The sequence below is a fragment of the Arachis stenosperma genome, chromosome 7, assembly GCF_014773155.1.
Source record: "Arachis stenosperma cultivar V10309 chromosome 7, arast.V10309.gnm1.PFL2, whole genome shotgun sequence".
Taxonomy (NCBI): Eukaryota; Viridiplantae; Streptophyta; class Magnoliopsida; order Fabales; family Fabaceae; genus Arachis; species Arachis stenosperma.
Window position 1 is genome coordinate 5,181,159 of NC_080383.1, and position 14,296 is coordinate 5,195,454.

Below are 14,296 nucleotides of genomic sequence, written 5' to 3' on the forward strand. Positions count from 1 at the left end.
TGCAAACTGTAATCCAAACACACACTTAATCCATTTAACCCTACCTTTTTAAACTTTAGTTTTTTTTTTTGTAATAGTTTTTAAAAATAAAATAACAAATAAATTTTTGACAATTTGCTTTTTAAATAGATTAATTCAAAAAAAATATTATAAAATATTACAGAATAATAAATATAAAAAAATTAGTTTAAAATAAAATTTTTATCTTAATCATAAAAATTAATTTAAAAATAGTGTATTTATTCTTAAAAAAATTTATTGATATTTCTTTCAAAAACTAATTTATTTAAAATATAAATTTTTAGAAATTTATTTATCATTTTACTCATTTTTTGAACTTAATTTAAAACGAGATTATTTACCTAAAGATTATTAATATTTATTTTAAATAATATTATGAAATTAGTATAATTTATTATTTTTAATTAGTAATTAATTTTTTAAAAAATATTTGTTAAAAGATAGTGTTAAATTATTAGTTAAAAATATTAGTAAGCATAAATTAAAATTGTTGATATATTAATTTTTTATTTATTATTAAATATTTTTTATTAAATTATCATCTAATAGTCACAAAAAAATAATATATTATCTAATGATTTTTAATTAAGTTGATACCTTAAATTATTTTATATTTTTATTTTTGATAGCAAATTAATTTTAAAAAATATTACCATTATTTTGATGCATTATAGATTTGAATTTTTATTCCCAAAATTTTATAAAAAACAAAAAATAATAAAAAAATATAATGTAATTATTTTAAATTCAAAAGATAAAAATACGAACTAAATAGTAAATACACCTAGCAATGACCTAAGATTACAAGTGTTAGTAGGAATATTGATTACGAGTGAAGAAGGAAGGACGCGCGGTGGTGAAGTATACGCGCCGAGCCCACAAGTAATGAGTGGCGCCATGTGAGTGTTTGAGGCTTGAGAGAAAGAGAGTCCATAAAACTACAAAAACAAGAGAACAAAACTCTTTATGCCCTTCTTCCCCTTCTTCACTACACACACCACCAATAACAACCACTCTTATTTGTTCTCTTCTTTTTTCTCTCTTCTTCTTCATTTTCATATTCTGCTACCTATCTAGACTTCTACTTTTACTCCTACGCCTATAATTGGAGAGAGAGAGAGAGAGAGAGAGATTCAAGTGTGCTGTTTGTGTTTGTGTGAGTGAAAGCTGAAAAGTTTTGAGAGCGAGACATAAATAAATACAAAGAAGAAGAAGAAGAAGGAGGAGGGTGTTGATGGTGATGGTAACGGTATGATGAAGTTGAAGCTGAAGTTGAAGAGCTAAGAAAGAGAGAGAAAAGAAAAGAAAAAGGGTGTGGGTGTGTTGTGTTGACAGAGTAAGAAAGAAGGAAAGAAAGGTCGTTATTGCATTTTCTCTCTCTTTTAGAATTAAATATATTAAAATTGAATTGGCTGAGAGTTGAAAAAAGCCAAAGTGAGAGTAGTAGTAGTAGCCACAATTGCAGCAGAAGCAGAAGCAGAAGCAGAAGCAGCAGCAGCAGCAGCATCAGAACCCCAAACAGAACCAACAGAAGAACCTGCACATTCAGAACCTAACCTTGTTCCTCCTTCTCTCTTTCCCCTCCTTCCTTCCTTCTTTCCTTCTCTTACCGGAGAACCATAACAATATCCATTCACACACACAGACATTTACACAAACACGTAACCTGCATATATAAATATAAAGAGAGAAAGAGAGAGAGGCTTATCAGTTGTGGCTACTACAAGGAGGTTGCCATCAGATTCTGGAGCCTTCGCAGACTGGTCAGCCCCTTCTTCCTCCGCCAGAGTTGCTGCTCCCGTCGACGACCTCTCTCTCGGTTTCAATGCGGGACCCCCTACCACCGCCGGACCCACCGCCGCCGCACCTCAAGGAATGTGGCCTTCCAGGTCCCTCAACTACGGCCTCGCGCCTCCCGACATGCCTCCAGGAATGGTTGGACTCCGCGACGTCTTCGTCGTCGCTCCGGCCTCCTCCTTCCACACCACCACCACCACCACAACGATGCCGTCTTGTCCTCCTCCGATCTTCACCATCTCAGCAACAATTCCTCCAACAATCCCGCAACTGCACTCGGCGTTGGAGTTGGAGTCGGTGTCATCCCTCTCCTCACCGCAACGCCGTGTCTCGATCAGGAAAATATTCTCACCGGAAGAGCCAGAACCGCCGCCTCTGGAGGTACTACCGGCGGCGGAATTCAATTCTGGCAGGAACAACAACCGCATCATCATCAGTACCTGAAGAAGCAGGGTTTTATAGACCACAATATCGGAGCCAATTTGGTTCCCGGTGGAGGCAGCGGAAGCGGCAGCGGCGATGGCGGTGCTTCCAACAGCGGCGGTGGAACAACCACGTGTCAAGATTGCGGGAACCAAGCGAAGAAGGATTGTGCACATAGGAGGTGCAGAACTTGCTGCAAGAGTAGGGGTTTTGATTGCCCTACTCATGTGAAGAGCACGTGGGTTCCAGCTGCGCGCCGGAGGGAGCGCCAGCTCATCACTGGCACGACTCCGTCGACGGCCGCTGCGGTTGCCGGTTCCAGCGGTTCAACTTCCGGCGCCAAGAAACCTCGGTTGATTTCTTCACAGACAACAACAAATTCTCACACTTCAACTTCCAACACCACTCCTCCTAGAAGCTTCGACACTTCTTCTAGCCATCAAGGTTTCTCTTCTTCCTTCCTTCGCTTTTTAATTTCATGGCGGGATTATTAACCCAACTATGTTAGATATTAGGGATCTAATACCATGAATTTGCAACACCAAACTATGCATAACTTCATGCAATGATAACCTACTTTTTATTGCGGTGTTTACTGCTACGAAAACATTACGAAGTTGATACTGTGAAGTATGAACCATTAATGGTTGACATGTTTGACCGAATCGTCTTCGTGGAAGTAACTGCTTTTTGTTATACCTTTGTTGTTACGGTGAGATCGTACCAGTGCTAAAAATGCTAAAGCATTAGGGTCAAGTTAGTATTAGTACTTTTTATTTGTATGTTTATGATGAACGAAAGTTTGAGGTTGGAGTATGGTTTGGAATTACAGATGCGAGTTTCAAGGAGAAATTGCCTGGTCAAATAAGAGCACCAGCAGTGTTCAAGTGTGTGAGAGTCACGTCAGTGGACGATGAACAAGATGAGTATGCATATCAAGCCGTTGTGAAGATCGGTGGCCGTGTCTTCAAAGGCTTTCTCTATGATCAAGGCCATCAGAATCATAGTAATAGAGATAGCAATAATAGTAATAATAATGTGTATCCTAATCTTTCTGAGCTCCATTTAGGTGGTGGCGGCGGTGGTGGCAGCGGCGGTGGTGGTAGAAATGGGGTTTCATCATCCTCCCCAATGCTTGATCCTTCTGATGTTTATGCAGCTTCAGGTGGTGGTAGTGGTGGTGTTGGGGGGTTACTGGGAGGTTCAACCTATGGTAATCCAATAAATTGATTATATATATTATGAACTTTGTTGTGTCTTTCTTTTTTGTTTTCATTTCTAAGTGCAAAATATTAGTATATGGCACTTAAAAAAAAAGGGGCTTAATTTAACTTTATTTTATTGTAGTCTCTAATTCAATTCTCTTTCTTCTTTTGCTTATTAGATATTATTCTCAAGAAAGAGTTTGGGGATTGGGTGGTATTATTATTAGTCTGATCTATTGATTTTTCTTTCTTTCTTTGTAGGCTTTGTATTTTTTTTAATCTCCCTTTTTTCTTTCCACCTATGTCACTCTTTCTTGCATCATCATCTTCTTCCACTTTTAGTTATTTTGGTTTCTATTCTTTCTCTCTTCACCCTTTTAATTTGTCATTTCATGAGATGATCTATGTCTTAAAAGATATATGGTTGATGTACCAAATTAACCTGAAAGTAGGAACCAAAAAAAAAAAAAAGAAAAGGAGCATTGATGATTAATCTTGTTTTAACTAGTCTCTACTACTAGTTATTCAATCTTAAATTATCATTATTATCATCATAACATTATTTTACTCCTTTCTGAAACTAATTAATAGGGCCTTTGTTTTTTTTACTTTACTATATTTATTATTTGCTTTTGTTTTCCTTAGTTTTGTCATAGGTGAAATCTACAGTGTGTAATACCCATGGCCATAACCATATAGTATTATCTACAATGTTAAATAAATGCATGTGACAATGATGAAGTCTTAAATCATAGTATTTTATGCTTATTGTTTATTTCTTCTTCCAGCAGAATGCACTAATTAATATCTTTACCATGTTCATTGTTCTCTTCTCTGTATATTATTCTAATAATATATTATTATATTGTGACCTTAGCAATAATATATAGCATATAGTATTGAATTATTTAAAAAGTTTATAGAGTTCTACTACTATTTGATGTAGGGGTTTTAGTTTTACTAATAGTTGGGTAGTGCTTTAGACTTAGAGCATGAGAAGTAGTTGTAACGTCACCATCATATATGGCTGTCGTTTTCGGGGTCTATAGTTTATAGGGTCTTCACATCTATCTCTGATCCGTAAGCAACCTGCAAAAGTTTCTGCATTCATCAAGACACCGTGTACCCTTAACTTGTTTCTTTATTTGATTCACACATTTTTACTCTTCATCTTCATCTCTATTTAAATCTTCTAATGTGTACTATCTAACATTACATTGATGAAGATATCTTTGGTATTAACTATTAAGTGATAATGATATTACATGTATTCAAGATTAGTGTTATATTTTATATTAATACAACTAAGAGTGTCTAGTTTTTCTTTTCAAGAATAAGTATGTGATTACGATACTATTTTAAGAGGTTGTTAAGGTGTCTTTGATTTGCATGTTCATTTTTTTTTAATTTTGTTTTCTAGTATTTTGTGAAAAAAAAATAGAAGAAAAAAATGAAAACAAGTGGTGAAAATAGAAAATGAGTTTTTTTTTTTCTGTTTTAACAGTTCTTTTTCCAGTAAAAGATTCTAAAAATAGAAAATGAAAATGCAAAATAAATAAGTTTTTGAATAGTTTTCTAAGCTGTGATGTCCTTTGCCTCTTTCTAGTGTCAACTATTTCTTCATTATTTAAAAAGGGTTAGTGTGTATTATTTCTAGACATATAACCATTCATCTTGCTTGCGAGGGGCATGATTTGATTTTTTTTTTCTTTTCTCTGATTCATGCCTCTTTTGCTGCATTAGTTTTGTGTTTCATGATGCTTTGCTTTAACCAGCAATGTGTGTGCTGCTTTCTTTTAGAAATATGGCCATAATACCACATTTAAAATAATACCACTACTTTTTTGTAAACTATATATATTATTATCAGTTATCATGTGTTTTTGTGTATGTTGATTATCATAGATGTTGCTTGGTATTGGAATACATGTTCATTATTTCATCATATCATCAGGATCATGTATTGATGGATTGGCTAATCAGCCTTTTGATATTGTTTATTTCCGAGGAAGCTGCAGATTATGCGTGTCACTTATTAATTTTTGGCTAGATTCTTGGTTGCCATTTCTGACCATAATACTTAAACAAATATTGATGGGATATTGGTCTCAATCCATTGCATGTTTTTTGTCATCTTTTCCTGCACATGCCAACCCCATTCCTTTGTCTGAACATCCCTTTTTATTTTAAAAATATACTTTTGTTGCAATTGTGTAATTAATTGCTATACCGTTTTGTCTATTTCTGCTTCCTTTTGCTTGTCTTGTATTTGGTATACATACAAGTAACCATTGCTTTGGATTACTTGTGCATGTTATTTTTTAGTATGTTATTGTTTGGATTAGTATTGTCTCAAAGAAATCTCCGTGTAAAGAGTCTCACGGTAAACAAGATACATGATAGGACTTAATGGTATTGTTTGATCCATATAGGCGATTCCAACAAACGGGTTAAGACTTTGTTATTGTTGTTAGTACCTGTCTCAAGACAGAATCAAAATGTTTACCCTAAGACAAAATTCGTTAGGAAAATGTTTATCTTATTTCTATCTCTTGTTTGAATACTCATTCTAAGATGTTGATTTAGAAAAATGTTAGAAGTTGTGTCTTTATCCTTTGTTACTATATTTTAGCCTTTTTTCCCGGGGGAATTTGTCAGAATTGTTGTCTCATATAATTAGTGTTGAACTGTCCCACACTACCTATCATGTCAACCATAAAGTAGTCTTTATTACAATACATGTACATTGTTTGGATTATCAATTATCATGTTTCTTTTGTACAGGTAAATATTAGTAGTGTTGCATAGGAAAACTGAATGGTGTTGTTTTGTGCTATAGATCAAATAATATTTTTATCATGGAGATAACTGATAATGTGTGTGGGACAGAGGTTATTTTGGGTGCATATGATAAAAAAATAAACTGTGATTGTTTCAACTCCTTCGTTTGTTTTATTCTACAATTTGTGAAATGATTGGATCGTATGCTTGTGTATGCATTGAGGCCCTTCCTTTGTACTTTGGTGTTTTTTGTTGTTTGAGGAAGAACAATATATTACAAACAACACATGGTTGGTTTAATAATGGTGGTGGTGCTTGTCTCACTGGTGGGTACACTCCATTTTTGAGAGTTGATTAATTGATTTCAATTAATTAATTTACACGTGAATTTCATGTCATTAATTAATTTGCTTTGGTGTTAGCATTTTGCAAGTATGTTGTTGGTTATTATAATTTCTGGTTCAAATTGTTTTACTTTTTCTATTTGAAAATTCAGATGTATTTTCTTGTGTATGCATGCAAATTTCTGCCGTGGATTCCATTGCAGTTTGAAACTCTGATTTTTCTATTAATGTTTAGCAATGTTTATGGTGATTGTATCAAAGCTTTTAGAGCAAGGGCTCTGGAGATTTATGTGTTGTGTACACTTGCAAAAGAGATTGCTGAGTGAGATATAATTATTTACATAAGAATTAGGATGTATATATACAAAGCCTCTGATTAGGGTACTCAGCAGAATTCTAAGATCCAATATGAACACTTAGGAATGGTCATAGACAAAGGTTTGGTACTAGTTTTTGAAACTTAAATCAGTTATTTATTGGGATCAAGCTTACCTTTAAACTCTGAATTGTTGAAGATATTTTAAGGTCTTGCCTTCCCTGTGTTTTATAGGTTGCCTGTTGTGCATAAATTACACCCTCCATTTTTTTTTTGTTTTTTACGGTATCCACATAACTAATAAAATTTGAAGCACCAAGATTTTTCAACAAACTCTAAGGTGTTTAATCTGTCAGGTTGGGGAATACGGATGAAAACCCTCTCTCTCTTTAATTATGTCGTTTTCCACATTATAAAACAATCAATATTCAATGGACTATACAAATAAAATCATAAGGTAGCAACATTTTCCAATGGGTTATATCATTCCAAGTCTGTACCATTGTAAGAGAATTCATCATTGACATGATATCTGTTTTGAACAAAATTTGCTTATCATTTCAGCAGTATCAACCATCTTAATGAATGTCTTGTGAGCATTATTAGGTCCATTGTCCACAAAAAATAAAATATAACAGGTTTGTTTCAACATCAAAATCAAAAGTTTTCACCATTTTCCAAAGCTATATATTTATATTCCTCAAATGGCCATGTGCTATCATATCCGGGCATAGTGTCATTTCCTCCATATAAGGTACCCTAGAAAATTATATAATAATAGGGGTAGATAGTTACCTAAAAACAATAGAGCTATTTTCCTAGCTAATTTTTTCTTTGTCCCTTAAATTCCATTACCAAATGTTCACATGGCATCAATCTCCATGCCACTAACTTGTACAAAGAAGAAAAACAAGTGGAAGAGTTTGAATTTTGTTAATGGGAGACAAACTTTCTTTTTGAAGAAGTCATCATATAAACATGGCATATGATGTTTTAATTTTTGGAGAAAATTAAAATATAGTTACAATATTGGAAAGAATAATAAAAGAGGGTTATAGACTTGTAGGGGAATGGGTCTTGTACTGTCAAGAACCAATAATTAGTTAATGAAAGTGGTAGGGTAGGAATATAGGGATGTGAATTAAATAAATGATAGAGGGCACAATACAAGAATGTTTGGTTATTACATGATTGACAATGCTACTAGCTAGCAACGTTTTTACAATTTTTTGTTAAAAAAAAATCATGTTATGTGTGCAAAAATAATTAACTATTAAATTAATTATTTGTATAAAATATATATTATTAGAAATAACTTAAATAATGTATATATTTATACATAAATATATAATAGTTGATTGATGACTAATTTTCACTATTGGTATGAGGTTGCTTTAGAGGTATAATATATAAATACTTTTTATTTTTTATATTGTATATGCTTAAAAAGTTTGAATTAAGAATCTTTGCTATAATGAGTTGATTAGTGTGAAAAATTTAAAACTTTTTTTAAAACAAATAAAAAAAATTTACACAATTATGTCACTAAATATATTGGAGGCACTTATAGATGCTTTTGATTGAAATAGAAAGTAGTAATACCTTATTCATGCAAAACTACTATTTCCACAAACAAAAATATTGATAGACATAGAAATTAGAATCATAGCCTGTGTGGAACCAACTTCCAAATTTTATAAAGTTGTATGGGTGTTTAGGTGATCAAAATAGTGAAAGATATTGCATTCATATTTAACTTCTTCACTTTTTTTTTCCCTACTATAAATGTTATTTTACTTTTTCTGTAGCTATGCCATGTTTTATTCGATAGGATTATTTGTTCATCCATCTTTAAAGCATATATGTATTTGTATTTAAGATTATTTTCTTCTTAGATTTTTATGTACCTTTTATTATGTTTATTGACTTGATCGTCGGAGTTTCTCTTATATTCGTTGGTCGACAAGTTCGAAAAGAACTCTCCAATTGTTAGGTTTTTGCAGCCTAATGTTTGGTAACATATTCTAGTTAGTTTTTCTATTTTAAAATCCTTTAGGTTAAATGCAAAATAAGCCATAGCAGAGTCAATGGTGAAGGTCTCAAATCTATGATTTAATAAATGCACTGAAGTTCAAGGTTAAGAGAAATATTTATATTCAATAACTCTTTGAATTTTCATAATTATTTGAGTTTGATACTTATATTATTTGCTTGATTCAATTTGTGCATAATTTTGTTAATTTTGTTGCAACTCATCACTTGTAATATGCCTTTTTTTTTTTACGGGTTTTTACGATTTTTTCACGACATCTTTCAACTTAGTAGGTCAAGGATTAATTCGTTACAAATTTAAACTTCATTTAAATGTTACCAGCCAATAATTTGATGCATACATTATGCCTTTGAGGCTTTGACATCCAAAACACTCACCTTATCAACCCAGTTCATTCTCTCTTACAAAAAAATAAAAATAAAAATTTCAATAACCGTACTTGATGACATGATTCGAGTTTAGAATCATTACTCTAATTTCATCTTGATGGCAATATTAAAGGGTCATATGATGAGATTTTTCTTTTTTGCATTTCTGCTTTTCTGTTTAATTTTTGTTTGGTTGTTACTTTTTAAGCACTTTGTGTTATGAATGTTCACTCCTTTGTGGTTAAGACCTTCAAGTCTTCAACCATATATAAAAAAATGTCAACATTATTATTTAGGATTTAGGGTTTAAAGGATCATATTAGATGTACATTAAGATTAGCTACTAAATTTGATCATCGATGTTGAATAAACACCGAAAACAAAATACACATTAAAATATTATATATATACAAATATATTATAGCTAATTTTTAGTGTATATATATAGCATTTTGGGGTTTAAAAAATGTTATTGTTTATCAATCTCCTAATCTAAAATCATTATTGGGGACGTGCATGTTATCATGAAACAAGCTTTTTGCACCATCTATCAACACCTCCAAATTAATTTTTTTTTAATAGTATTTTTGTGCACCAAAGCGAATCATCACAATTACACTTAATTCTTTTTAAGCTCTATACATTAATTAACATTATACAATTATTTACAGGGAAACTAATTAAGAATTGTTGCAATACAGAATCTCTACTTGCGTGACTCGAACAAAAGACTTTCTTATAGAACACAAATGGAAAAGAAAGAATTGAAAATGAATAATGTAATAATAATATTCATTATTATTGGTGCGGAAAGTCTTAATAATTGTGTCCATTAGATCAATTAAACAATATTCTTTATAATAACAATATGCATGCACACTAATAATATTTTACATATATATAATTAATTAAAAACAAGGTTAGAAAGCAAAGAACATTCGATGGAGGACCCTTATTCCAGCATCTTGATTTAATTTGCTTTATATATAAAACTTAGTTGTCTCAATCTTTGAGGGAGGAGAATCAAAATTAGCTTTTGCCGAACATGCATGTGCACTAAATTTATATATACTACTACTCGAGTGTTATACAAATCTTGTGCTTTCATTAGAATCCTTCTAAAGTTTAATTTCTTTATGTCAAGTTAGTTTATTGATTGACTTTTATGTTAAATTGTACCCATATTCCATTGCTAGTAGGTCCAACTATCTTCACAATGCTCAAATTAAAGTGTATTGTATAAGCCAAATGGTTTTTTCTGCTACTCATTTTGTTTCTCACGTTGAAGCAATTCATAGTACAACTTCACAGTTTAAGAAGCTAAGGTAGTGTTTACTTTTAAAGACTAGAACTGAGATGGGGAATTGAGATTCGGTATTGTATTTGGTAATCAGAAATTAGAACTAAAATTTTAATTGATAGACATAAAATTTCAATCCCTTTAATTCTTCTATAAAGTGGAGACATAATGAACTGAAATTTTTGAGGATAGACTGAAATTTTAATGATATTTTTTTCTTAAAAATACTCTCGTTTAATTTTTCAAATTTTAAATTTACCTTTCAATCTCTATATTTATCTTAAACTAAGCATACTACTAGCCATAACTCAGTATAATACATTTTATACCAAATACATTACAGAGACTTAATTTTCGATCTCCAAATCTTAGTATCTCACTCTCAATCTTCATTCCAAACGTAGCCTAAGGTACGAAACCCATCTCGCCTGATTTGGTTCTCTATAACTCAACGGTGTGTGTCGACTTGTTATACAAGACAAAAAAAAGAAAATAGCAAGCAACATATCACTTTGTACATATAATTCTCACTAAAAGTTATGAGAATTTTTATTTGAATTTTTTTCCCCGTTTTTACATAGGTATTCATTTCTCTTTTTTGTTCATTGTTGTAAAAGAATCTTACATGTTAGCATTTCTTGTAAGAATGGACACGATACCTTTTCATCAATTAAAGATGTATCCAGAAATTGAAATATTTTCAAGTTAAATATTTTATAGCATATCCATGTGTTAATACGTTCAAAACTTCAAATAACGTTAGTTGTTTTTTGGTCGTTAACAAAAGTTTTATTAAATACCTAAAACTGAATGGAAAAAATCTTTAAAGTGGGTTGGAAAAGTTAGGACCAGATCCAACCCAAATCTCTAAAGAGAATAGGCCGGCCCAAAAGTGGTTATTAGATTTGTTTCAGACTTTTATTTGGTGTGTAAGAGTGGTACATAAAATGGGCTTGAATTGGGCCGTAGCTGGTTCATAAATTTGGGCCCAGATAACATTTTGTGGGTCGTGTTTGTGTAAGTCGGTACTCAATAAAAAAAGAATAATTCTTTCGCATCTTTGAATCTTTTGTTCCTTTTCTTTTCTAAGCAAAAAACCCTTCATAACCTTCAGCTTCTGCTCATTTTTCCCCCAATTCGGATCTCTCTCTTCTCTCTCTCTCAATCGCTCACTATGTCTGCTCTTCTCACCAACGATCTTAACGAACTTTCCCTCAAGCCCCAGGTATTGTTCTTTTTTCTTTTCTTTTCTTTTCTTGTTCTTATTATTGTCAATTATTCAATTCAATTCAATTCCCAAAAGTTAGGTTTTAGGGCATGTTCAGATTTTTCTTGAATTAATTTTGAATTCGGGATTTCTTTTGGTTCTTGATGTTTAATGGCGTTGTGTTTTGGCTAAATTGATTGTGGATTTGTGTGGTTTTTTCCCCAATCATTACGGTGTTGAATTGAATGGAATGGAATGGAATAGAATGTTCCTGTTGGTGATGTTGCTGGGTTTGTGTTGTTGTTGATTCAGATTCAGAGTGAAACAGGAAGTGAATGTGAAGGGGAGATTCGTGGGGTGGAAGGAGGTGGCGGGAACCATGTTCATCGTGAAGGTCTGTGCGCCATTTGCTTGGACAAGATTCTGCTTCAGGATACTGCTCTTGTAAAAGGTTGCGAGCATGCATACTGGTTTGTCTATGCTATTTCTCCCTCTTTTGATGCAGTTTATTATATTTTTATGTCCATTTCACTTGAACTATGGTTTTTGCTTGCTGTTGTTTGGTTTGTATGACTATTTGGACCTTATGACTGAAGGGAATTCACATTTTTCCTTCCCCTTCAAAAAATGACTAAACACAAATATGATTTATGATTGGGTAATATGGCTTTGTTCGAGTGGGATAAGATTTTGTTGTTGTTGTTGTTGTCTTGTACTTTTTTTAATTCACGGGCTTGATTATGTTTTGTACTTTGTAGCGTGACGTGCATCCTTCGCTGGGCTACTTACAGAGAGAGAGTTACCTGCCCTCAGTGTAAACATCCATTCGACTTCCTCTTTGTCCATCGCTCGCTTGATGGCAGGTATTTCTGCGGGGCTTTGTTTCTTTCTACGTTTTTCAACATTTGAAGTGAAATAATTGTACTATTATATTTGTTTGATTGGACATCTTATCATTAGGTGTAGTCTCAGTTGTCTAGTAGAAAAATGTAGAAGATAGTCTTAGCTGACGATTATGGTACATATGACACTTCTAATATAGAATGTGAAAAAGATGGATTAGATATCTCTGATGTTATTTTGGAGATAAATGAGCTATTGATGCATAGTTGTTGAAGATGGAAATTCTTTTTTCTGTTTTGAGATTTCACTTCCTCAGTTTTCAGGTTACTTGATTGCTGAGTCAACGCGCAGTGAAAGCTAGAAATACAATGATGTTCTTGATCTTCAGGAATCGGCTCTCTTATTGAAAATGAATTGTACAAAATTGTCTATCAATGCTGTCTTGCAGTTTCCTTTTTCCCATTGCTTTCACACATACTAATTGAATGTGATCACTGAAGTTATGTTTATTTATGTCCTCTATCTTTTGAGGATGAAAGCCAATATTGTTTTCTACTACTAATTTTTTTGTCCCTTTTAACAGCATCCAGGACTACATGTTCGAGGAGAGTGTTTGCCTACTACTTAGGGCTGCATGGTTTCAACCTCTGAAGGTCAAAAATCACGTGGAGCATGAAGATGCCTACGATCCTATTGAAGATTTTTATCAATATCAATATGATTATGAGTATGATGACCAGGATGATGATGATCTAGATGAAGTTTACTATGGTAGCTCATCAAGTCTTCGCATTGGTAACCGGAGATGGGGAGACAATGGTTATGTCAGATCTGGGCGGCTCGAAGCAAGGCCAGTCCCACGATCAAACTTCCAGGATCCAGGAGGCGCAAGTTCATCATCTCGCCAGCCAAAAAAGAAAGAGGCAGCTGAAAAAGTCGCAACAGGTAGACGGGCTAAAAGGGCATTGAAGCGGGAGGCTGCTGATAAGGCAGCAGCGGCAAAGCATCAGCAGCATCTAGTGAGGTTGGGCAGGAAGTAGTGCAATACTTATGCCGAAGTCATACCAAATCAAGCCGGGCCTTGAGCACTCCCCTTTGCTTAAGAAAAAAAAAAGTATTTTTTACTTAAATTTTTTTTTCAATCTTGTACAGTGTTTATTCATTGAACTAGTGTACTATAATATGGGGGGTAAAAATGATAGACAATAATGTGGCTTGGTATGTTGTTAGTAGTTCCGTGGGTTTAGGTGGAGATGGAACTCATACACTCTCTTAGGATTGAACAATTTAGGTTTATAATCAATTGACATACCCTAAATGCAGATTTTAAAAGTTGTACATAATTCTTTGTCATGATTCATGACTCTATTTCGGGTTATTCATTTTAAAAGTTACAGATTTGGTATTAATAGAAATTTCAAAATCTCAAATGGCTGACTTACAGATAGAATAGAAAGTTGTGCTGAAGCTTCCAAAGGAATTGCATGCTTAGCTGGTGAGTGGTCTCCCATCATTATCACTGTGTACAGAGATATTTGACCTACCAATTGTGATATAAAATCATCGAGAAACTATTTGTCTTATGGGCCGTATATGCTATCTTGTAACAATATCAAACTATAACAATATCTTGTTAGT

At 33.0% G+C, this 14,296-nt stretch overlaps 2 protein-coding genes across 3 annotated transcripts; both read left to right on the forward strand.

Annotated features, from left to right (window-relative positions):
* The first annotated feature begins 965 nt into the window (after positions 1 to 965).
* On the forward strand, positions 966 to 3,499 carry LOC130940202 (protein LATERAL ROOT PRIMORDIUM 1). The gene is given in 3 exon segments (XM_057868272.1): positions 966 to 1,992; positions 1,995 to 2,685; positions 3,074 to 3,499. Coding segments are annotated over 3 exon segments (1,185 nt in total). The 5' UTR covers positions 966 to 1,896; the 3' UTR covers positions 3,472 to 3,499.
* An 8,173-nt stretch (positions 3,500 to 11,672) lies between these two features.
* On the forward strand, positions 11,673 to 14,225 carry LOC130941382 (uncharacterized). 2 transcript variants are annotated; one of them, XM_057869861.1, is made up of 4 exons: positions 11,673 to 11,833; positions 12,128 to 12,285; positions 12,574 to 12,678; positions 13,242 to 14,081. In XM_057869861.1, exons 1-4 carry the CDS (start codon positions 11,783 to 11,785, stop codon positions 13,696 to 13,698), a joined length of 771 nt encoding a protein of 256 aa, XP_057725844.1. In that variant the 5' UTR covers positions 11,673 to 11,782; the 3' UTR covers positions 13,699 to 14,081. The 2 variants fall into 2 exon arrangements, with proteins under 2 accessions (XP_057725844.1, XP_057725843.1); XM_057869860.1 differs by having other exon boundaries at positions 11,683 to 11,833; positions 12,080 to 12,285; positions 13,242 to 14,225.
* The last annotated feature ends 71 nt before the right edge of the window (positions 14,226 to 14,296 follow it).

Excerpts from the sequence above, each read along its gene's own strand:
- LOC130941382 (XM_057869860.1), top strand. The coding sequence starts at position 11,783 with ATGTCTGCTCTTCTCACCAACGATCTTAACGAACTTTCCCTCAAGCCC. Across the intron at positions 12,286-12,573 it reads GGTTGCGAGCATGCATACTG|CGTGACGTGCATCCTTCGCT; the intron begins GTTTGTCTATGC and ends TGTACTTTGTAG. Across the intron at positions 12,679-13,241 it reads CATCGCTCGCTTGATGGCAG|CATCCAGGACTACATGTTCG; the intron begins GTATTTCTGCGG and ends CCCTTTTAACAG.